This window comes from Camelus bactrianus, chromosome 13 (genome assembly GCF_048773025.1).
Source record: "Camelus bactrianus isolate YW-2024 breed Bactrian camel chromosome 13, ASM4877302v1, whole genome shotgun sequence".
Taxonomy (NCBI): domain Eukaryota; kingdom Metazoa; phylum Chordata; class Mammalia; order Artiodactyla; family Camelidae; genus Camelus; species Camelus bactrianus.
Window position 1 is genome coordinate 35,598,161 of NC_133551.1, and position 25,628 is coordinate 35,623,788.

The 25,628-nt window shown below is 39.3% G+C and overlaps 1 protein-coding gene across 2 annotated transcripts in view; it reads left to right on the forward strand.

Annotated features, from left to right (window-relative positions):
* Window positions 1–25,628, forward strand: part of LOC105064851 (cytochrome P450 2J2) — a 35,419-nt gene continuing 9,791 nt past the window's right edge. Inside the window, exons 1-6 of one of the 2 annotated variants that reach the window (XM_045512702.2) lie at window positions 1–285; window positions 17,281–17,443; window positions 20,026–20,175; window positions 20,554–20,714; window positions 23,233–23,409; window positions 25,283–25,424. In XM_045512702.2, the coding sequence (XP_045368658.2) occupies window positions 76–285; window positions 17,281–17,443; window positions 20,026–20,175; window positions 20,554–20,714; window positions 23,233–23,409; window positions 25,283–25,424 (1,003 nt within the window). In that variant the 5' untranslated portion in view covers window positions 1–75. The remainder of the gene's footprint in view (window positions 286–17,280; window positions 17,444–20,025; window positions 20,176–20,553; window positions 20,715–23,232; window positions 23,410–25,282; window positions 25,425–25,628) is intronic. The other variant, XM_010949884.3, reaches the window with a different exon arrangement.

The window sequence follows — 25,628 nt, forward strand, 5'->3', positions numbered from 1 at the left end:
GGAGCTCAGACTCTAGAGCCCCGCCTCAGACCAGGGCCTGCGCAGAGCACTGAGGACGTAGCCGACATCTCAGTTATGCTTGCAGCTTTGGGCTCCCTGGCAGCCGCTGTCTGGGGGCTGCTCCGTGTCCGCACTCTCCTGCTGGGCGCAGTTGTATTTCTCTTCTTTGCTGATTTCCTCAAAAGTCGTCGCCCAAAGAACTACCCGCCTGGGCCCCCGCGCCTGCCCTTCGTGGGACACCTCTTCTATCTGGACTTTAAGAAGGTTCACCTGTCGCTTCAGCGGGTAAGAGAAGGCGAAGCTGCCTGGGTTCACCCTGACGTGTAGGGCAAGGGCCAGTTTGGGTACCGATGACAGAAGGATGGGGAGGGCTCTGACGCTAAAGCAGGCTCCCGGTACACCCCGCTTTGAGCCTTATTGTCCTCACTTTCAACTAATGACTTCACCTGCCCTTTCTAGGGGTAAAATTGTGTACTGTGTACTATTTAAATGTGCCAGGCATGATACATTCTTTAAGTCATTTAATTATGTGTCATGGTACACATTGCTAGCACATCCTATTTGTAATATGATCACGTCTTTTTAATACTATTACCAAGGCGGGCGGGGAATGCTCTACTTTCCTTCTTGGAGACTGCATTTCCCATGAGTAAAATGTGATTACCTAAATCCTCACCACTTTTCAACTGACTTTCTTGCATCCGCCCAAGACTGAGCCCCTCACCTTCAGCCTCCTCACTCTGCAATCCTCTCCCCTAAAATAATCATTTAAAATGTCATTCCTCTACTTAGATTGCTGCCTAATCCCCAACTGCCTTCCAAGTTTAGAATCCTTAGGGAGCCACGTGGAACCCTTCTTGTAGCCTCTTTCCACTTCTTTGTAATCATCTCCTGTCAGGGCTTCGAAACTGTGGCTGCTTTGGGTTCCTTAAAATTCTCTCCAACATCCAACACTTTCCCAACAATCTTCAGCTGCTTCCCTGCCTCTCAGCGCTGGTAACTTACTGAGAGACAACACTGTGATAGGTAGTTGTGAATATTAAATAAAACAGTGAATGGTCAAGTTTAATACAGCTTATAGTAGGTTCCCAACAAATATTGGTCCCCTTTGCCTAGAAAGAACCTGGAGCACTTTAAACATAAGCCTGTGATGTATACCCACATTCAGATGGGGAAGGGCTTATCACTTTCTGGGAGAACCACCCCATCGGTACCACTAAGGGACAGAACTAGTCTACAGAATTCTACAGCTAGGCACCTATACCTGTCCCCCTGTTTGTGAAGTGTGTTGTGTAATATCAAAGTATTGGGAGATTGTCCTGTTATCTTTCTGTTAATGATTTCCAGCTTGAGTCCATTATTGTCTGAGGACATATTTTTATGGTTTCAATTTTTTTAATATACAAATGTGAGTTTTATGACCCAAGATGCAGCACCATGTATACTTGAAAAAATAATGTATTCTGCTTCTGTTGATGGAGTGTTCTATACTATATGTCAATTAGAAATAATTAGATGACTGTGTTCTTTAGTTCTTCTGTGCTCTTGTTGACTTCTTAGCTACTGATTCTCTCAGTGACTAAGAGAGGGATGTTGAAGTCTCCAAATATAATTACCATTTTGTCTGTGTCTCTAGTCAGTTCTGGTACTTGTCATTTATGCATTTGGCAGCTCTTTTATATGCTGCGTACGTATTAGCATTGTTATGCCATCTTGGTGAATTGGCTCCTAAAGTATTATTTAATGTCCCTCTTTATCTCTGGTAATTTTCTTTGCCTGAACTTTTCGTTGTCTGATATACCATAGGCAAACCAGCTGTCTTTTGATTACAACTTGCATAGTGTATTCTTCTCTGTTCTTTCACTTTTAACCTTAACTTATATGGTTACATTTAAAATGAGTTTCTTATCTATAGCGTAGAGGTGGGACTATTTTTAATTCTGCCAGTCTCTATCTTTTAACTGGAGAATTCAGATCATTTATAGCTAATGTAAGTATTGATATGTTAACACTTAAATCTACCATTTTACTTTTTATTTTCTATTTTTTTACATTCCATTTTATTTCTCTCTTTTTGCTGTCTTCTTTTGGGGCACGTGAACAATTTTTTGAAATCCTGTTTTCTGTGTATTGTTTTTGAGTATATCTCTTTGTATGGTGTTTTCAGTGGTTGCTGTAAATTACATGCTATGCACACAGGTTATTGATGTAAGAATCAATACTTTCCCACTTCAGGCAGAATTTGGATACCTTAAAACTATTCATCACTTTACCTTTCTATCTTTATAATACATAAACTGTCTTAAATATTATCTCTGCATACACTGAGTACAATGTCAGACAGTATTATAATTTTCTTTTTGACTGTCAAACACAACTTTTTTAATTCAAGAATTGTCTAGTGCATTTACTCATTAATTTATGCTTTCTGTTGCTCTTTGTTCTGTAACTAAGAAACTTTCTTTAACCATTTTTGTAGAAGTGGTCTACTGACAAAATAATTCTCTTCACGTTCTTTCATCTAAAAATGGCTTTATTTCACCTTCATTTTTTGAGTATATTTTCCCTGGATATAGACTTACAGGTTGACAATTTCTTTCATTCTTAAAAGTATTATGCTACTTCTGTCTGGCCTCCCTAGTTTCTGATGAGAAATTCGCTACAATTTGAAGTGTTTTTTCCACGAGAGATGACTTTATTTCCTCTGCATGCTTTCAAGTAGTTTTCATTGTGTTTATTTTTTAGAGATTTGAATATAATATGTCTTGGTGTTGAAGTCTTTGGAGCTATTGGTTCACTCACAGCTTCTTGGATCTGTAGGTTTTTCTACTACCATGTTTGAGAACTTTTCAGCTACTAATTCTTCAAATATTTTTTCAATTCAAATTTTTTTTACATTTTTTTATTGAGTTATAGTCAATTTACAATGTTGTGTCAAATTCCAGTGTAGAGCACAATTATTCAGTTATACATGATCATACATGTATTCATTGTCACATTTTTTTTCACTGTGAGCTACCACAAGATCTTGTATATATTTCCCTGTGCTATACAGTATAATCTCATTTATCTGTTCTGCATATGCCTGTCAATATCTACAAAGTTTGAAATCCCAGTCTGTCCCTTCCCGCTCCCCACCCCCTTGGCAACCACAAGTTTGTATTCTATGTCTATGAGTCTGTTTCTGTTTTGTATTTGTTTTTTTCATTTGTTTGTTTGTTTAGATTCCACATATGAGTGATCTCATATGGTATTTTTTTTTCTCTTTCTGGCTTACTGCACTTAGAATGACATTCTCCAGGAACATCCATGTTGCTGCAAATGGCGTTATGTTGTCGGTTTTTATGGCTGAATAGTATTCCATTCTATAAATCTACCACTTCTTCTTTATCCAGTCATCTGTTGATGGACATTTAGGCTGTTTCCATGTCTTGGCTATTGTAAATAATGCTATGAACATTGGGGTGCAGGTGTCTTTTTGAAGTAGTAGTGGGATTCCTGGGTCATATGGTAAGTCTATTCCTAGTCTTTTGAGGAATCTCCATACTGTTTTCCACAGTGGCTGCACCAAACTGTATTCCCACTAGCAGTGTAGGAGGGTTCCCTTTTCTCCACAGCCTCTCCAGCATTTGTCTTTTGTGGACTTTTGAATGATGGCCATTCTCACTTGAGGTAATACCTCACTGTGGGTTTGATTTGCATTTCTCTGATAATTAGTGATATTGAGGATTTTTTCATTTGCCTATTGATCATTTGTATTTCTTCCTTGGAGAATTGCTTCTGCCCAATTTTGCATTGGGTTGTTTGTTTTTTTCTTATTAAGTCTGTGAGCTGCTTATAGATTCTGGAGATCAAGCCTTTGTCGGTTTCAGCATTTGCAAAAATTTTCTCCCATTCCGTAGTTTGTCATTTTGTTTTACTTATGGTTTCCTTTACTGTGCAGAAGCTTGTAAGTTTAATTAGGTCTCATTTCTTTATACTTTCTTTTATTTCTATTGCTTGGGTAGACTGCCCTAGGAGAACATTTTTGAGATGTATGTCAGATAATGTTTTGCCTATATTTTCTTCTAGGAGGTTTATGGTATCTTGTCTTATGTTCAAGTCTTTGATCCATTTTGAGGATATTTTTGTGTATGGTGTAAAGGAGTGTTCTAGCTTCATTGCTTTACATGCTGCTGTCCAGTTTTCCCAACACATTTGCTAAAGAGACTGTCTTTATTCCACTATGTATTCTTGCCTCCTTTCTCAAAGATTAGTTGACCAAAAGTTTGTGGGTTCATTTCTGGGCTCTCTATTCTGTAACATTGGTCCACATGTCTGTTTTTGTACCAATACCATGCTGTCTTCATTACTGTAGCTCTATAGTATTGTCTGAAGTCCATTTTTTTTCAATTCCTTCTACTACTGTTATATACAAATGGCACAGTTGATAGATATTTTGTCATTCTAACAATAGTCCCTGAAGCTCAATATCTGTTCTTTTTTCAGTCTATTTTCTATGAGCTGTTAAAACTGGATAATTTCTATTGATGTCTTCGATTTCACTGATTCTTCTAGTATTAACAATCTGCATCAACAGAGAGTTTTTGTTCAGGTTATTTTATTTTTCATTTCTAAATTTTCTCTATGGTTCTCATGTATGTTTTCTATTTCTCTGTTAAGATTTTCTATTTTTAACAATTTTGAGAGTACAGTTGTTTATTGGAACATATAATGGCTGCATTAAAATCTTTATCCTATAATTTCAACATCTCTATCATCTCTGTTGTCTTCAACTCATTCAAGTTGAGATTTCCTGGATTCGTTGTAACATGCGTAATGTAGGACTATATCCTGGACATTTTGAGTATTTTGTTATATGACTATGGGATTTGTGTAAATCTGCATTTTAGCAGATAGTCAACCTACTTATGTTCAGAATGCTCACTCTTGTGGATTATGGTTCAAATGTCAATTTACATTATAGGACCTCTGCAGTGCCATACTGGTCTACCACACTTATGTGTTATGATCCCCATAGAATTCCAGCCCACATTCTCATCAGTGCAGGCTGGACAGAACGAGGATGAGGAGAAAATACTGGAGCCCCTCTGAGTAGGAAAGCCTATTCCTTGCTGCATGGGGAATGCAAGTCAGCCATGTCCCTATAACTTCTCCATGGGAATGGGTATCTCCTTATTTCTCTACAGTGGTAGAAATCAGAATGTTGCCCCCTTAGTACTCCATGAAGTCTCTCTACTACAGTTCAGTGATGATATTCAAAATACAGCTCAAGAGTCAGCAGGGGAGAGGTATCACCCTATTGTTACTGATGTTGGATGAAGACAAGTTTCCACTCATATTCTACTCTGGTGGGGAAGAGTCACATCTTTTTCATGGGATTTGCCTCCAGAACAGGAAGGCTGAAAGTTTTCATCCTTGTGGGCCACCCTTTTTCTGGATCTTTGGTACAGAGAACAGGGTTTTATTAGAATTCTTTTTTGTCTGTGCCAATCAGTGATGAGTAGGAGTAAAATGGGATGCTTTTACTCACTCTTATCTGGAGTCAGAAATGTGATCTACAGCCTTGTTTTACCACTGTACCATAGTTATGACTAGAGACATTAAATTATCTGCCTAAAGTCATAAAACTGACCAGGGTTGAAATTAAGGCTAGAGTCTTACTTGTGGCCCAAAGATTTTTCATCAGAACTATTAAATTTTATTTTATATTAGGTTGCTTTTTTAATATTTTTGGTTTTAATGCAAAATGAAGTTCAACAAATGGAATTAAATGGTGTGAATAGTTGTAATAAACATTACTTTCTATCAATTTGGAAACATTAAGTATGACCTATATGCTAGCTCTTGTAAACAGATATATGTTCATTTTCATTTACTCTTTACAAAAGTCCCACAAATTAGGAATCTTCTGATGTTATTTTTGTTTTACCACTGAGGAAAGTGACTGAAAACTGTCAAGTGATTTGCTTAAGATATTGAACATAGAAAATGACCAAACAAGGACTTCAACCCAAAAATATTTCACTCAGATACCTATTCTCTACTTATGTGATCTGACTTTTCATAATGGAGGAACCTTGATTTACTCACAGATTCATTTATTCAAAGAGACATTTATGAATTTCTTATCATGTAACAGGCATAGTAGAAGACAACCTGTGATGAAATGTTTGTTACAGACTTTTTGTAACCACATGACATGACATTAGATGGGATCACTGTGAATGGGAAACCCTTGGGATAAGCTCTTGTGAAATGTTGAAATTTGGGTGAACTTGGAAGGAATGTTAGGCAAGTGGCTACGTGGAGTAAAGGGAACAGGTCATTTTTAAGTAGGGAAACTAATATGAGCTAAAACAGTGATAGGGCAATGAAGAAACTGGCCTGTTTATATGGCATGATAGGAATCTTTCTTTTTTTCCCCTCTTACATTTTCTAAACTTTCTCTGTTTTAGCTATATGATTTAATTTAGGGCATATAAATAAGAGAAAATCTTATTGAATAAGTGTGAGAATGCTAGATAAGGTGGATGAATGTGTTAGTGAAGATATACATTGAATTGCTTATTTTAAAAAAGGATCCCAAAATACAGTTGTGTAAAACAGATTGAAATTTATTTATATATCACGAGTGAGTTCAAGGGGCACTGCCAAGATGGCAGAGTAGAAGGACACGCAGCTCACCCTCTCCCACGAATACATCAAATTCTGCATCTACATATGGAACAATTCTTAGAGAATGCCTGGGGAACTTCAGCAGAATATCACTTATTATTGGAAATAAAAGGAAAATCCTTACAAAACCTGGTAAGAGAGCGAAAAAAAAATAAAGAATGGAAATTGGTATTGGACCTGTCGCTTAGGGAAGGAGCTCCAAAGGAGGAAAAGCACCCTTATCCTGGGAAGCCCCCTCACCAGTGGGGAGGTCAGCTGGAACAGAAAACAAGCTTCAGAGAAGCACCTGCTTGGCAGACAGAACAGAGAGAAATTGGCACAGAGGGTTTGAACAATCTCTGGCCTGACACATGAGCTAGTCGGGTTAGGCCAGGATTGGGTGCTAGAGCAAAGGCATGAACACAAAGAGAAAAATTGGGCTGACTACACAGAGACAGCCTCAGAGGGCTGGAGTGTGGCTTGGCTGAGGCTGGGTTTGTGTGCAGAGCAGCCTGGGTCTCCCATATAAAGCACCACTGCTAGTGTGCATAATAGGGAGGCAAACAACACAACACAACCATAACAGCCCAGAGAGCATTGCTCTGTACAATTGGTGACCCACATTCTAACCAGAAGTGGGGCACTATTCAGACACAACACTGTATTCGCCTTGCTCTAGAGGGGTACAATTGCTGGTAGACATCTCTTGTTGGAGGCAGGGCTGAATCCTGAATACATTCCCAGAGATTGTGAGACTACACAGGTGAAACTGAGATTTGATTCAAGCCCCAGGCTGTGGTGGCAAATTCCCTCTGCTGCTATCTTTGTAGACCCATGCCTCTGGTACAACAAGCAGACTTCAGGTGTGTGGCAGGAGCTAGTCTGCCATTAACAGCAGGCCTGCATATGTGAACTCATATCTGGGTTCTGGGCTTACCCTGTGGCTCATGGTGGATTGAGTGCATGACTGCATGTGCATGATGGCAGGTGTAAGTGCTTGATGTCAGCAGATCTGCCCTGGTGGCTCTGTGGGTGAAGAAGCTGGGGGATACTAGGGTGGGTTGATGGCATTCCAATGGCTGGGGCAAAGACAAGGGCAGTGTCAGCAAACTGTACTTTGTAAGCCAGCAAAATGAGTGACAGACAACACCACAGATGGGACTCCCCAGTGGATATCTTTGAAGGAATACTCAGCTGCTCCTCTCCCAATGGAAGCACTCCAGTCATACCTATGACACACCACAGCTCAGAAACAAGTCTGGACACCTCTATTCCAAAAACAGAGGAGCAAAAGGGGAGCATACCCGGCACCTGTCACAGCTGTGAGAACCACAGAGGATAGAGGAGGTACCACCCAACCACCAGTGCAGGCTCTGATCACCACAACAGCAATCACATCCCCCCAGTAGAGGGGATAACAGCCACCACACAGAGGAGGACAGGTATGGCAAATATCCATACAGATATCCTGAAAAACAGCTCTCATGACATAATTATTACATGGGCACAGTCTACACAGGAACACTCCCACATTTAAAATTTAAAAAAAAAGCCCTTCACGACCACAGTAAATAACTGTTACTCCTAAGTTCATAGAATCAGAGAAATACAAGTAAAATGTAGGAGATGAACCACTCCCAATTAAAAGAACAAGAAAAGTCCCGTTAAGAATGAACAATGAAATAGACTTTGACAGTCTACTAGAACCTGAGTTGAAAAAGGAAGTGATAAAAGAACTGAAGGAAATAAGAGAGTATATTGATAGAAATGCAGATTACTGTGAAAAAGAAATAGAAAATATAAATAGGAACCAATTAAAATCAGAAAACTCCATTGCTGGAATAAAAGCTGACCTAAAGGCAGTCAATAGCAGACTAAATAATGTGGAAGAACAAATAAGTGATTTAGAAGACAGGATAATGGAAATCACCCAATCATTGCAGCAATGAAAAAAATTGACAATACAATATAAGGGGCTTCTGGCATAATATAAAGCCTGCCAGTCTACACATAGTAGGGGTCCCAGAGGGAGAAGAAAGACAAAAGGGAATCAAAAATATATTTGAAGAAATCATGACCAAAAACTTCTGAAACCTAAAGAAGGAATCAATATCCAAGTACAGAAACAACAAACAGTTCAAAACAAAATGAACTCAAACACACCTACACCAAGACAAATTATAATTAGGAAGGCTAAAATTAAGACAAAGGAAAGATGCTAAAGGAAGCAAGAGGAAAACATAGAGTTAGTTGCAAGGGATCCCCTATAAGGATTTCAACTGATTCCTCTACAGAAACATTGCCAGCCAGAAGGGAGTGGCAAGATAAATTCAAAATCCTTAAGAGAAAAATCTGCAACATAGAATACTCTACCCTGCAAGACTATCTTTTAGGAGAGTAGAATTAAAGAATTTTTCAGACAAGCAAAAACTGAAAGAGTACACCAATACCAAACGTATCCTAAAAGAAATACTGAAAGTTCTCCTCTAAGTAGAAAAGAAGCAGGGAACCATAGAAAGAGAAAACAATTGGAAATATGATAATGATCAGCCAGATAATAAACAGATATAAAAGAAGATAACAAAATCATAAAATGTGGGACAGCACAGGAAGAAAATGTAGATTTTTTTTTCTCTTGATCATTTTAGGATGTTTGTGAACCTATATGATTACCAATCTAAAACAAATAGATATTGTAATGGATTAAAATTCCTGAAAATCAGGGAAACCACAAAACAAAAGCATACAATAAGGTCAAAAAAGCAAAAAGAAAAAAAATCATTATAACAAAAAAGGAAATTATCAAACCTAGAAAGGAAAAATGAAAAGACAATGAAAGGAACAAAGAAGAAATACAAAATCAACCGGAAAACAAAGTTTAAAATGGCAATAAACACACATCTATCAATAATTACCATAAATATCAATGGGCTAAATACTCCAATCAAAAGACATAGAGTGGTAGATTGGATAATAAACCTAGAGCCTACAATGTGCTGCCTACAAGAGACCACTTTAGGGTGAAGGACATGCATAGACTGAAAGTGATAGGATAGAAAAAGATGTTTCATGTGAATGGAAATGACAAGGAAGCAAGAGTAGCAATACTTACATCAGACAAAATGGACTTTAAAACAAAGGCCATAAAGAAAGATGGCAAAGGACCCTATATCTTAATAAAAGGAGTAATACAAGAAGAAGATACTACTCTCGTTAACATACATGCACCCTAAAGAGAAGTACCTAAATACATTAAAAAAAAATACAGACATAAAGGAAGAAATTGATGGAATGCAATAATAATAGGAGAGTTTAACACCCCACTAACATAATTGGACATATTGTCCAGAATGAAAATTGCTAATGTTGATAAAGCAATTAAGATACTAAAAGACACAACAGAACAATTAGATGCAATTAATATTTCTAAGACATTACACCAAATATATATATATATATATATATTATGTATATTATATGTATTTTTTATATATATATATATATATACACACACTCTTTTCAAGTGCATATTGAATATTTTCAATGTTAGACTACATTCTTAGACCCAAAAGAAGCCTCAACAAATTTAAGAAGATAGAAATTATTTCAAGCATCTTTTCTGATGTCATGAAACTAGAAATCAACCACAGAAAGAAAAATGAGAGAAAAAAAAAAAGACTGCATGGAGACTAAATGACATGCTATTAAAAAAAATAGATAAGTGAGGAAATCAAAGAAGAAATTAAAGAGTCCCTCTGAGACAAATGACAGTGAAAACCAACCACACAAAATCTATGGGAGTCAGCAAAAGCAGCCCTGAGACAGAAGTTTATAGTGATACAGACCTTCCTCAAAAAAACAAGAATAGTCTCAAGTAAGCAGTCTAGCCTACCACCTAAAACAATACAAAAAAGAAGAACAAACAAAACCTAAGATCAGCAGAAGGAAAGAAATGTTAAAGCCTGGGAAAGAAATAAATAAAATAGAGATTAAAAAACAATAGAATAAATCAATCAAACCAACAGCTGGGTTTTTGAAAGAGTAAACATAAGCAACAAACCTCTGGCTAGACTCATGAAGAATAAATGAGAGAAGAAACAAACAAAATAAGAAATGCAAATGGAGAAATTACAAGCAAAATCACAGAAATATATTTTTTAAAAAAGAGAGAGAGAGACAATTCTATCAATAACAATATGGCAACAAATTGGACCACCTAGAAGAAACGGACAAGTTTCTAGAAACATATGGTTCACCAAAACTGAACCAAGAAGAAATAGATCATTTGAACAGACTGATTACTAGAAGTAAAATGGAATCAGCAATTAAAAAAAAAAAAAAAACAAAAAACCTCTCTAGAAACAAAAGTCCGGGACCAGATAACTTGACTGGGGAATTCCCCCAAACACACAAGGAAGAACTCATAGGGATCCTTCTCAGACTCTTTCAAAAGATCGAAAGGAGGGGCACTCCCAAATTCATTCTATGAAGCCACCATCACCCTGCTACTGAAATCAGACAAAGACAGTAATAAAAAAGAAAATTACAGGCCAATATCTTTGATGAATATAGATGCAAAAGTTCTCAACAAAATATAGGCAAACAAAATCCATCAACACCTAAAAAATATTGTACCCTGTGATCAAGTTGGACTCATCCCAGGGACACAAGGATGATTCAACATATGCAAATCAATCGATGTCATACACCACATTAACAAAAGAAGGGACAGAAATTAAATGATCATCTCAGTAGATGCAGAAAAAGCATTTGGTAAAATTCAACACCCATTAATGATAACAATTCTTACCAAAGTGTATATAGAGGGAACATGTCTCACCATAATAAAAGCTATTTATGACAAACCATAGCCAACATAATACTCAATGCTAAAAAGTTGAAAGCCTTCCCACTAAAGTCTAGAACAAGACAAGGATGCCTACTCTCACCACTTCTATTCAACATAGTCTTGGCAGTCCTAGCCACAGCAATCAGACAAGAAAAAGAAAGAAAAGGGATCCAAATTGGATGAAGAGGTAAAATTGTCACTATATGTGGATGACATGATTTTATATATAGAAAACTCTAAAGGTTCCACACAAAAACTACTAGAACTGATAAAAGAATTCAGCAAGCAAGCAGGATACATGATTAACATACAAAAACGTGTTGCCTTTCTGTAGACTAACAATGAAATAACAGAAAAAGAAAGTAAATATAGAATCCCTTTTAAAATTGCATCAAAATATAAAATAAAATATTTAGGAATAAATCTGATCCAGGAAGTGAAAGGCTTATACATGTAGAATTGCAAAACATTGATTAAGCAAATTAAAGATTATTTAAATTAAAAGATATCTTATGCTCTTGGTTTGGAAGAATCAATGTTGTTAAAATGGTTATATAACCCAAAGCAATCTACAAATTTAATGTGATCCCTATCAAATCACTCAGGATATTTTTCACAGAACTGGAACAAATAATCCTAAAATTTATATGGAATCACAAAAGACTCAGAATTGCCAAAACAATACCAAAGAAAAAGAATGAAGCTGGAGGAATAACCCTCCCAGACTTTGGACAATACTACAGAGCTACAGTAAACAAAACAGCATGGTTATGGCACAAAAACAGACATATGGACCAATGGTACAGAATAGAGAGCCCAGAAATAAACCCACATACCTATGGTCAATTTATCTTTCACAAAGTGGCAAGAATATACAATGGAGAAAAGACAGTCTCTTCAGCAAGTGGTGTTGGGAAAACTGGACAGCAGCATATAGATCAATAAAGTTAGAACACTCCCTCACACCATACACAAAAATAAACTCAAAATGGCTTAAACACTTAAACACAAGACAAGACACTATAAGCTTCCTAGAAGAAAACATAGGCAAAACATTTTCTGACATTATTCTTAGCAATGTTCTTCCAGGGCAGTCTACCCAGGCAGTAGAAATAAAAGCAAAAATAAACAAATGGGACCTAATTAAACTTACAAGCTCTTGCACAGGAAAGGAAACCATAAGCAAAACAAAACGACAAACAAATGGGAAAAAATGTTGTCAAAAGAGGCAATTGACAAGGGCTTGATTTCCAGAATATATAAACAGTTCATACAACTTAATAACAAAAAAAAAATCCAATACAAAAATGGGCAGAAGACCTCAACAAGCAATTCTGCAATGAAGACATAAAAATGGCCAATAGGCACATGAATAATGTTCAATATCAGACAAATGTAATTATCAGACTAATTATCAGACAAATACATATCAAAACTACAATGATGTATTGCCTCACAGCAGTCAGCAAGGCCATCATCAAAAAGTCTACAAATAATAAATGCTGGAGAGGGTGTGGTGAAAGGGGAACCCTCCTACGCTGTTGGTAGGAATGAATTTTTATGCTGCCATTATGGAAAACAGTATGGAGATTCCTCAAAAAGTAAAAATAGATTTACCATATGATCTAGCAGTCCACTGCTCAGCATATATCTGGAGGGAACTCTAATTCCAAAAGATACATTCACCCCAGTGTTCATAGCAGTACGAGTGACAAGAGCCAAGCCACGGAAACAAACTAAATGTCCATCAGCAGATGACTGGATAAGGAAGTTGTGGTCTCTATATTTATACATATATATATGTGTGTGTGTATATATATGTATATATATGTGTGTGTACATACATATATATACACATACATACTATATAATACTGCTCAGCCATAAAATACAATAAAATAATGCCATCTACAGCAACATGGTTGGACCCTGAGATTGCATTCTAAGTGACGTACACTAAAAAGAGAAAGAATAGTACCACATGACATGAGTTTTATGTGGAATCTAAAAAAAAAAAACTGAACCTTTTTATAAAACTGAAACAGACTCACAGACATTGAAAACAAACATGGTTATCAGGGGGAAATGGGGGAGGAAAGGGATAAATTGGGAGTTCATTATTTGCAGATTCTATGTACTATATATAAAATAGATAAATCAGTTTTATACTGTACAGTACATCGCACTAAATTCAATATCTTATTGTAACCTATAATGAAAAAGAATATGAAAAGGAATACCTGCATGTATATGTTTGCCTGAAATACTATGCCGTACACCAGAAATTGAAACAACATTGTAAGCTCACTGTACTTCAATTAAAAAAAGGAAATAAAAAAAATGAAAACAATTCAGATGTACACAGGAAGGCCAGGATAGTAAGGCCACTTTGCAGCGCAAGGTCATCCAAAGACCCCAGTTCCTTCTATCTTGTTGTTCTCGCCTTGCAACATCTTGTATGAGTTCCATTTTTTTGAAGGGAGAAAGGGGCAGGTGGTGAGAAGCACCTTCCATTTAAGGACATGACTCAGTAGATGCACACATCCCCACTGCTCACGTCCCATTGGTCCCACCTGGAGGAGCTGGGCAATGTGGCCTTTGATTGGGAAGCCATGTGGCCAGCTAACATAGAGGGAGCTCCACCACTCAGAAGAAGAGAAAATATCTTCATGCTTTCATTTAAGGATGAGACATGCAGAGACAGGTAGAAAGAGCCCAACTTTACCCACTAGCTATATAGTATACTGCTCCTACATATAACGTAGCAATGTCAGAAGGTACCTGGCAGCTGTGAAGCACTCCATGAAAACCTGTTGGAGTGAACTTGAATTTGATTTCCACAGACTGTTCTCAGAATCTTAGCAGAACCCCAAGAACTACCTGTGAGACCATGAATCTTAGCAGGAGCTGATGGGCCCTGAAAGTTCATGTGTGCATCACTGTGTTCATGTGCACAGGATTTTCCTGGAGAGCAGATCCCTGACATAACACTAGATTTTCAAAGGATTCTATGATTCAAAGAGGGTAAGAATCCTGTTTATGAAGTTTTATTCTGTATGTCCTTAGGTTTCCTTTTTCACCTTATTGGAAAGAAATACTTTTTAGCTATAAAAGCATTCAAATACATTGAAACAATATTTTAAAATACAAATTAGTGATTGAGAGAGAGAATCTTAGCTTTCTGTGTGCAGCCTGCATTGCCCCCTCCATACCCGCTTTCTGCTCAATACTGGTGAGTGTTCGGGGGAACAAACCATCTCACCTACTGCCGGGGGAATAAGAATTGTTACCCTCTTCCTTTTTAGCTTTTCTTTTTGTGTGTCTTTGCTTTGTTGACTTTTGAGATTGAGAGCTTAGAGTAACAGGAATCTCCTACAACTTTATATCTTGTGTTTCAGTCTCTTGTCTCACTGACTCACCAGGTCTAATTTTTTTTATTCTAAACATTTATTTCCTACAATTTATTACTTAACTACTGAATCCTACATTTGGAATTTTTATCCTTCATATTAAATTTCCTGTCTATTAATTTTACTTGCCTTTTATAGCTCCTGACTATTTTTCTCTTTATTTTGGGGTTTTTTTTCCCTGATTTTAAGCCTATTTTAGCTTCCTGAGCCATCTTGTTTTAACTTCTTTTGTTCCCTTATGCTCTCTCTTTTTTTAATGTGTTCTTTTTTGTTGTACGTTGAAATTTATTCTCTGCCTTACAAAGCCTTCCCAGATGACTGTGGCTCCTACACTTACCTCCATGTAAAGCAATTGGCCCCATGACTGGAGGGTGTACTTAAGAATTGTCAGACATCACTGTATTTAACACAAAGTGATCACACTGTAAACATGTTTGATCCAGTTCTGTCGGACTAGAAATATGCATGGGCAGAGGCTGGCAAAGATGGAACTCTGAGGATGTTCCTTTCAAGAAATTCTAATTGAAGGCTGAGTCCCTTCCAAGAACAAGCTGAGATTCCAGGTTGTATACATTGTCAGATAGGAGTCATTTAGCTTAACCTGACATTTTCAGCAGTTCCCAAAAACATCTTTACTGTACATTCTTTATTCATCAAGAAGTCATTTTCATAAATCCCTAGAGTTCATCCAGGCATTTACAAAGATGAAATAAAAAATCTCAATTCCCATTCCTGCCATTTCTTGGACAGAGGCATGTACGTCAGAGACAGACAAGCTTAAGATGGAATCTTGGCTCTGCCCTTTCTATCAAAACAGGACAACTCTGCTAGTGATGAACAAACATTGGTGGAAAATTCTGGTCAAAAAGGACCATGGAAGGGTTGAGTTTCGAGTTGGTCTTTAATATGGGAGCAGGGTGGTGGAATAAGACTAAATCCACAGTATTTGCTCCGATGGGGTGATGAGCTGCAGGGAGCTTGGGGTGACATGGGGGAGCATAAGTGGATGGCAGGTGGGGAGGAGGGTCCCCAGACATCTGGAGGAAATGAGCCCTTTTGTTTGACACCATGGCCTGCAGCTGGACACAGCCCTGCACACAGGAGGCAGGGACAGGGTCTACTTAGATTTCTCTCTTGAGGAAACATGTCAGGGAAGACTTTGATTAATGACCATTGACTGCCATTCAAGATATGTGAGCACATACCTGCTCATTTGTGTGCAGTCAGGACACACCTACACACTTTCCCATCCTATTCCTCTTTCTCTCCGAGGCCCCTCACTCTGATTCTCAGTTTCACTCTCTCATTCCACTAAACTCCAAGGTTCTAGCACCATCTCAGGTTCACATCTTTGTCCTTATATCTTATGTAATGCTTGCCAATTTCCCTCCAACACCCAAAGCTCTCTCACCTTGTCTACATTACTTTGAGTGTGACTCATTTTCCTTTTCTGAAAGGCAAAGAAAATCATTCCTTCTGTAGGGTGCTTGTGAAGTTAAATGAGATAAAATGTAAAGGTGCTTAACATGGCATCCAGGGAATGTGGGTGGCTATGACCATGAGTGCCTTTTTCCACCTCATCATCCCCGTGCTCTCAACCTCTCTGTGAAGATGAGTGCATAAATTCATGCACATTGCACATGGATCCCATTCATTCCCCAGAGGCCGGAGTGGCTGTCTGCCAGGTTCCAGGAATCAAAGTGCCTTTCAGATTGCTGCCCTCCGCCTTCCTCGTAGAACACTTTGGGAAAGAATAACTTTCCCCTTTAGAACTGGACCGCTGAGGCCCAAAACAAGTAAGGGAACTTTCCCAAGAGCTCACACCAGTCAACCATGGAGTTAAGACTTGCACGTGTCTCCAGAACTAATGTGCTCTTCTCCACACCTGACTCCAGCCCATGTTGTTGGAGGGGAAATTCTCCTCTGGTTAAACAGATATGATTTGCTAATATATTCAGGCTTGCTACACCAGACACTCATTAAAATGTCTCAGCCTTCTCTGGTGAGTCACGTGTGCTGAGGTTTCTCCCTTCACTAGCCTCTAAGATGCTTGAGGTTAGAGAATTTGCTTATTTTATTATAGTTGTATCTTTGTGACTGGTTCTTAGGACACATGGTACATGGTCACTCAATTCAAGTAGGCTGAACATATGAATGAATGATTCTAATCAAAGTTTATATCCTGTAGTGAATTGAACCCAAATATAGTTGAGAAGAGGAAAAATGGTAAAAGGTAGAAACATTTGCACCAGACCAAGGTGCCTGCAAACACACCCTCCTTTCAATACAAACTGCACACACACCCTCATTACTGGACACACAGCCATGTGCATATCCAACTATGACTGTTTTACTATTTTCCAGTTTGTGAAGAAATATGGGAATGTTCTTAGGCTGGAAATTGGTGACTTGTCTTCAGTTGTTATAACTGGATTGCCCTTAATCAAAGAAGCCCTTGTCCACCGGGGCGAAAACTTTGTGAACCGCCCTAGAACCCCTGTCATGGAACGTCTCTTTATGAACAAAGGTAAGTGCCTGGACTAATGTAAGAAGTATATGCTGGATATTCTTGTGGTCTGTGACAGGTGCCTTGGTGACTTAATGCTCCAGCACTCCCAAGGACCAGTCCCATCATCAAGTTCCTGCCCCTGAAGGAAGCTGAGTGCCTGCATTTCCTTGTTGAAGGCACATCATCAGGGAACCTGGCAGGGTCAGCCCCAATGTCACGGATTTGGGAGATGCGGTGTCACATGTATAAACTCACTCTGGGTACTTTGATAAATCAGTATCCTCCTCACTCAATGATGTGATATATTTTGTAAGAAGAGGAGGAAGCAATGTGCTCTCAGTCTCTCTTTCTGCTTTCACATTGAAATCTTTTCCCCTAGGAAATGGATGTGAATCTGTGTCTGTCTGCTGAGTATGTGATCCCTCCGTGCCTCTAGTTCCTTATTCTTTAATATTGACATTGTGCCCCACAAAGTATCTGCAGCATTTGGGTCTGTATTAGAACAGTTTGGCATGAATACTTAAAATGATCATTAAATAAACTTACATATTTAAAACACTAAATGGAAAAGTTCAAATAATTTCTTCTACCAAAGAACCCTTTTTTCAGGTTCTTCTCAATTATTCTTTGAAATATTGTACCCATTACCTCTACATCCATTCACTCTTATTTGTAATCTGCCCTGTGACACCTGGTGGCAAACACGACTGATGTAACAGTGAGTAGAACAGAAAAAAATCCTTGACATCATGTAACTTACTTCTGTTCAGAAAGACACTACCAATTACTATAATAATTTAAAGTTTTATTGTTATGAAGATAAGTTCAGGTTCGCTAACTAGGGGTATATCATCTAGTCCTGAGGTTCAAAAAGGCTAATGTATGTAAGTGACAGTTAATTTAGGAAACTGAGGAAGCAACAAGGCAGAGGGAATAGAATACGAAAAGTCTCTGAGGAGGGAAGGAGGGAAGGAGGGAGGTGAACTTGAGGAACTGAAAGCTGGCCAGTGTGGCAGCACAGAGATTAAATGGAGGTGAAGCTGCTGAGTTTGGCCAGGATCCTTCAGGCATGTTCTTGTTAAGGATGCTGCTTTTATCTGAACAACAATGGAAACTCTCAAAGGGTTTAAGTAGAGAAAGGAGTCATCATGTTCACAATGTGAACTTGAAGCCTAATCTAGGCTGTAATGTCAAGAATACAATAAAGAGATAAAGAGACCATTGCAGCATTTTTGGTTAGAGAAGCTGGGAGCTTGGACTATAGTAGATTAGACCAGGATAGTGGCTGTGAAGTTACATGGATTTAAGAACTTCAGGAGGTAAATCCAGTAAGACATGATGACCTAATGGGGAGAGGATGAGGTATTGAGGTGGACACCCAAGTGGGTGATAAAGGGAAGAAGGAACATTTGGGGAAAGACAAGGTGTGGGCTGGCTGGGGTGGGGTGTTGTGTGGAGCAAATGAGGAATTGAGTCATGGATATGCTGAGTTTGAAATCCTTTAAGTCAGCAGAGTCAAGCAGACAACTGTATGCACGCCTCGAGCTGAGAGTCACACATAGATATTCACTATCAGTAGATGTCATTCAAATTCTAAGAGTTAATGAGTTTTGCTCAGAAATGGAGGATAGGGTAGGAAGACAAGAGGCCGGAAGATCATGAAACTTGAAGAACTGCATCATTTTGAAATTTAATAGATGTAGATGACTTAACCAAAATGTGGTAAGTTCCCTATGGTCAGAAAATTAGGAGGAAAATTTGGAGAGTGAGGGGTCCTGAGCACCACTGGAAGAGAGTGTTTCAAGAGAGAAGTGTCTCAGGCTGCTGATGTATCCAGATGAGGTTGAAAAGGATCCTTGATTTGACAGCAGGGAGGGCCATTTCATGGGGAGGGTGGAGGCCAAAGTCAGACATTGAAAAGGACTGAAGAGTGCTCTGGACGTGAAGACTGAAAGGAGTGTGACCTCACCTGTGTTATGAAATGAATGATAGTGTGTTGAACACAGCAAGATGGTGTATTTTTCCCCTTTGCTGTACTGTTGTTTTTGCATAGACTGTTCACTCTTACTTAATTTCTTGAGTGATTCATTTGTCTCTTAATATATGGCTTGGAGTAAAGCCTTGCCTCCTTATGAGTAAGGATTTTGTCTAATCAATATGTGCATTCTTAGTATGTAGCACAACAAATACTAAGATGTACTTAGGTGGCAAGTAACCAATGCATTGGGTTCAGAGTCAGGCAGCCTGAATTTGAAAGCCTGTTCACCTAGTTACTAACTCTGTGACCTTGCAGAGATTACTTATATCCCTTGTGGCTCTTTTCCTTCATAAACCAGACTGGGGGTGGGATGTTGACAGTAATGACAGTACCTAACTCAGAGAGGGTCTGTGAGTACTACATTACATAATGCATTAAAAATACAAATGTGTTCCAGCATTGCAAGCAAGCAGTAAATACTAGTTATTATACCCACGGCTTTGGGGTTATTTCTCTGAATAGTTTTCAAGTGCCTTTTGCCCTTCTCCTTCCTTCCATCTGATACACATCCCCGTGGCATTTGTTGGCTGTATTTACGTAATGTTCACTTCCTTTTTCCCAGGATTGGTCATGTCTGATGGTCAGGAATGGAAGGAGCAAAGGAGGTTCACGCTGACAACACTGAGGAACTTTGGTTTAGGAAAGAAAAGCTTAGAGGAACGCATTCAGGAAGAGGCCCGCTACCTCACCCAGGCAATAGGAGAGGAGGACGGTGAGTGTGTCATAGGACAGGTGCAGGAGACTGCGGCTCATTCCTTCACTGACCAGATGCTTAATAAGTGCCCACGTGCCTGCCCTGTGCCCAGCACTGTGTAGGGCCCTGAGGGGTTAACAGTGAACAACTAACCTTGACCTGCCCTCATGGAGCTGGAGAATTAGACATGAGAGACGGGTATAGAAAACATTATTGATTTTAAATCCTGGTTGTCAGTTTGAGTTCCAGGCACTGACTGAGTACTTGCTGTAGATCAGACCCTGTAGAGGGTGCTGGGGCCAGTCTCAGAGGCAGTTCTGTTTTCATTCTGTCCTGTGTCATGTAGAGTACACCCTCAGAGGAAACAGGAAGACCCCAATTCTCCTCTCCCTCCAGGACAGCCTTTTGACCCTAACTTGAAAATCAAGAATGCAGTTTCCAATATTATCTGCTCCATCACATTTGGGGAGCATTTTGACTACCAGGATGATCAGTTCCAGGAGCTGCTAAGGCAGCTGGATGAGTTCACAGGTCTGCAGACATCAATATGCTGCCAGGTGAGACGTTCTCATTTCCTACCTTGGAAAAAAATATTGGGCTGATGTCAGACACAGATTTTATTTTTCTAAGCTACTACATAGCGTTTCAAAATTGCCTTTAACACAAACCTATTTGAAATTAATCTGTCGTATTTATTGTTTTAGATTTAAATGTTAAAATGTACTATGGACAAAGAATGTTATTAACATTCGGGTAAAGTACAAATTTCATATGACATACTCCTATGCACTCAAGTTGTTTTCTTACAAAAGCACAGTGTCCCAACAGCCTTTGAGCCCCTCCTGTCCATGTTCTTCCCTAAACCCCCACCCCCATCCTCCCTCAGATATTCCCTTCTGTGCCTGGTGCTCCCTCTCCACACAGATTTGATTCATATGTTAGATGCTCTTGTTTTTAAATTCTGCTTTGTTTTCTATCATGTGACTATGCCACTGTTTATTATTCGCTTCTCTACTGATGGATGCTTGGGTGACTTCCAGTCTGGGGATGTTGGGACTAAAGCTGCCGTGAACATTCTTGTTTAGTTCATATGGACCCATCTTCCTGTTTCCCTTACATTTACACATGGATGTAAAAAGTACTTAAAGTTGTCCCCATTGGCTGCACTACTTACATGCCCACTGACTCTTGATATGGTCAATCATCCAGTTTTGTCAGGTATTTATGTAGGGGGTTCAAACCTCACCCCTTCCTTCGTGGGCCCTGTCCTCCTCCCCTATACTGCTGGGCCTGTGATTCTGCTCAGCTTCTTGGTCTCTCAGCCTCTTTTCTGGATTTGAAAGACACTTTGATGGAAAATCAGCCCTAAATGTTGAGGTCACCTCTCTGGTGTCTAGAAGAGTGTTTGCTGTTATTTATTCCTGACAACATCTTTGCATTGAGCTTTGGACCCATCACACCAAAGGTGGTAAAGCAGTTCCTATGATTCCTGGTACATTAAAGGGGCCTAATGAATGTGGGCTCTTATGATTATTGTCAATGTTATTTTTGAATCTATATTCCCTTTTCTCTCTTCTAATCAAGGTAGTCCCCCATTCAGTAGTTCCATTTCTTCTTCTTAAGACAGAGCCAAGGAAGTCATTAGAGTTCACTGGGTACCCAGCTGAGTGCTTGCAGGGAAGAGGAATTCATAGGAGGGTATAATGGGGCAGCAGGGCAGGGGTAGGAGGATTTCTTAGAGACACAGAAAAGACCAGGCACATTGATGGACAACTAGACGCACATTATCTCTGCTGATTTTTTATACCACTTCTTTAAAGATGAAATGAAGCATCTTGATGTGTGCAAGCAGGTAAGGGAGGGTGTAAGCAAATCCACACAGTGTCCACTACTCTGTGTTAAGTGGGCGTGGAATCTCATGTCATTAGTCAGAAAATAACCCTTGGGCCTGACTGGCAAATAGATTAAGTAGCGACAAATCACAACATTATTACTATTATCAGAAAAGAATTATACCTAAAACGCAAATTCTTGCCAGTTCATTTTAAATCTAGCCCACTTTCCAGTATGTTATACTATCTTTTTTACCAGATATTATTAGAGAAAATACCTTTAAAAACCACTTCATTTCAGTATAAAATTTCTTACAACAAGGAAATTACATCACAGTGGGGACAGGCAAATAAACAGATATATGTCTTTAACATTGATACATACAGAGACACATGACAGATGGACATGTTTTACACAAACACAAGTGTATATACACCAACACAACTAGTGATAACTGCCAAGAACTAAAATAAAACAAAATAAAGGAATGGAAGGAGGCTGCAGAAGTTCTGCTAATTATAGGATCATCAGGCAAGACAGGTCCAAGTAGGTGACCTTTGAGCAGCACCTTAATGAAGGAAGGGGCTGAGTTATGCAGATTTCAGAGGAAGACCATACCAGGCGGAAGGAACAGCAAATGCAAAGACCTAGACAAGGACATCCTGGGTGTTACCACAGAGGCCAGTGGGGCTGCACTGGAAAGAGTAAGAGAGAGGAAGATGGTGGGGAGGGTAGCAGAGGAGGAGACAGGAATGTGAGGGGCCAGTTCATGGAGAGCTACAGGCCAGGAGAATGAGGTTGGATTTTTTTCTAGTCATGGAAAGTCACTGGAGGATTGAGAGCCAGAAAGTGAAATGATCAATTAAACTGTTAAATGATTCCCCTGGGAGCTCAATGGAAAATTGATTGGGAATGAAGTGAAGGATGGAATCAGGAAAACTGTTGGAGGCTCTTAAAGCATCCAGGTAGGAAATGCTGGTGGATTGTACAAGGATGACAAAGTAATTGGAGTGGTGAGAAGTCATCTGACACTGGTTATATTGTGGATGGAGGGCTGACATGCTTGGCCAGAGGGTACGAAGAGGAATGAGAGAGATAAAACAAACTGGCGGGTGACCCAAGGCTTAAGTGTAAACAGGAAAAAGACGTAAAGAGCAGATGGTTACATTGTGTTAGGAAGTGAAAAACTGGCAGCACCTTGTCTCCATAATTCTTTTTTGTTTGTTTGTTTTTCTCAATCAGTTTTACAATATCTTTCCACGGATAATGAACTTCCTCCCTGGACCCCACCAAAGACTTTTTCGTAACTGGGAGAAACTGAAAATGTTTGTTGCCCATGTGATTGAAAACCACAAGAGAGACTGGAATCCTGCTGAAGCAAGAGACTTCATTGATGCTTACCTCCAGGAAATAGAGAAGGTGAGGAATCCAGAGTTGTTTCTGGAATTCTGTTCTTAAAGAGCAAATGAGGTAACTTGATTGTCCTATTGCTGCTATAACAAATTACCATAAACTTGGGGGGCTTATAAGAACACAGTTTATTGTCTTATACTTTGAAACATCACAAATCTGAAACCGACTTCACTGGGCCAATGTCAGGGTCATGCAGGGCTGGCTTCTTCTGGAGGCTCAGGGGAAAATCTATTTTCTTGACTTTTCCAGCCTGTAGGGGCTGCCTGTACCCCTTGATTCACGGCCCTTCCTCCGTCTTCAGAGTCATCAGTGTAGCACCTTCTCTGCCACCAACGTTACATCTCCTTTTTATGATCTTCTTGTTCCCCTCTTATAAAGGCTGCTGTGAATATATTGGGCCCTGTGGGATGACCCAGGATCATCTTCCCATATCAATATCTTTAATGTAATCATATCGACAAAGTCCCTTCTGCCACATAAGCTACCATCCCTGGGTTCCAGAAATCAGGTCGTGGACATCTAAGTGGGTCTTTATTCAGCCCAGTGCAAGGAGAAAATTAGAGACAGTATTTCAGACAGTGAAAGAATATCATTAACTCTGAATTGATGAGACATTTAGAAATAAAGATAGAAGTCAATTATACTCAAATAGAAAAAAAGAATTTCATTCACAAATTGTTAAATTAAACATTTAAAACAATTTTAAAGAAGTATAGAAGTTTAATGGTATTTAGCTCTAGGCCTTTGAAACCTGAAATACTGCCAGGTCATAATGTGTTCTCAACCCTCTACCTATCTATGGAGGAAAAACACACAAAAGGAGAAATTAATATAGTTTCATTATAGTTGGAGCAATGCCCAGCTTCCTACCTCTTCCCTCAGCCCCCCAGGTCAGAACACAAGTAAAGCTGAGTCTGATGCCAGAATTTAGACATAAGTGGGAGGGACCTTCTCTTCCTCCCTTGTCCCCGTGTCATCCACTTCCCTACATTATAGGAAAGAAAGAGGAAAAAGCCAAGTTGGATGTATAGCCTTTCATGTGGTGTCCCTTCTGGTTAATACACATCACTGCATCCCTGTCATCATCTATGAATCATCGGATTATTTTTTCCTCTCCTGGAGTTGACAGAGTGGTGGATTTCCTTCCATCTCCTCTCTTATTTCTTCTTATTGGCACAGCATTCCTGGAAGCATTGGTTCTCCTCAGAGGAGGAGACTTCACCTGCTGTAAGGTGTGCAGGTGTGGGACCACGCACAGAGGAATGTTGACAAAGTGAAGCCTCTGGAGGAAGATGGTAAAGATACTGGAGAACCATGAGGAAAGGCTGTTGGAATCAGAGACTTTTAACCTACAAAGGAAAAGACTAATGGGGAAAAATGAGAATTATTGTACATTAGAGAAATTCAGTTCGTTCTTTCAGGTATCAGTACAGACACTTGTTGAGTGATTTCTGTGTGCCCTTTGTGTCTCACATAATTCATAATGCCATTGTAATGGGTGAGTGTTGTTAGTTCTGTTTTGGGAAGCAGGAAACTGAAGCACAGAGAGGTTTAGTAACTTGCTCAAGCTACACAGATAGTGAATGATGTGGCTAGTATTGGAGCCCCCGGCTGTTTTTCCAGTGTACTAACAGGTTCTTCCAAGTTATGGGCATAAAAAAATAATTAGTCATCTTGATTTTCATCCACCAAAGGTAACAAAACATCCAGAACTAGGGCAGGAGGACACTTACGACATTCAATCCTCCTGAGATGGCCAAAGGGAAATCATTTCTCCTGGGGTCTCTCTCTCCTCCCTCATTCTCTCCAAGATGAAGCCCTTGTTTGCTGTGACAACCAAGAACTATCTGATTAATCCAACAAACATTGTGTTTTCCAGCATAGAGGCGACGCTACTGCAAGTTTCAATGAAGAAAACCTCATCCACAGCACCCTGGACCTCTTCTTCGCTGGAACGGAGACAACTTCGACGACACTGCGCTGGGGTCTGCTCTACATGGCCCTGTACCCCAAAGTCCAAGGTAAGCATGTCACTGGGTGTGCCTGGGCAGGTCAGGATGGGGCCTCCTGGAACACACTTCCCAAAGTTTGGGCCAGAAGACAGATGGTAGGATGGAGAGATGGTAGGGCAGTCACAGCACCTGGTTGACTGAAGAATGGGCACATTCTTCAGTTTCACAGTCAGAACTGTGAAGGGTCCACGTACTACAAACATAACAGAGAGT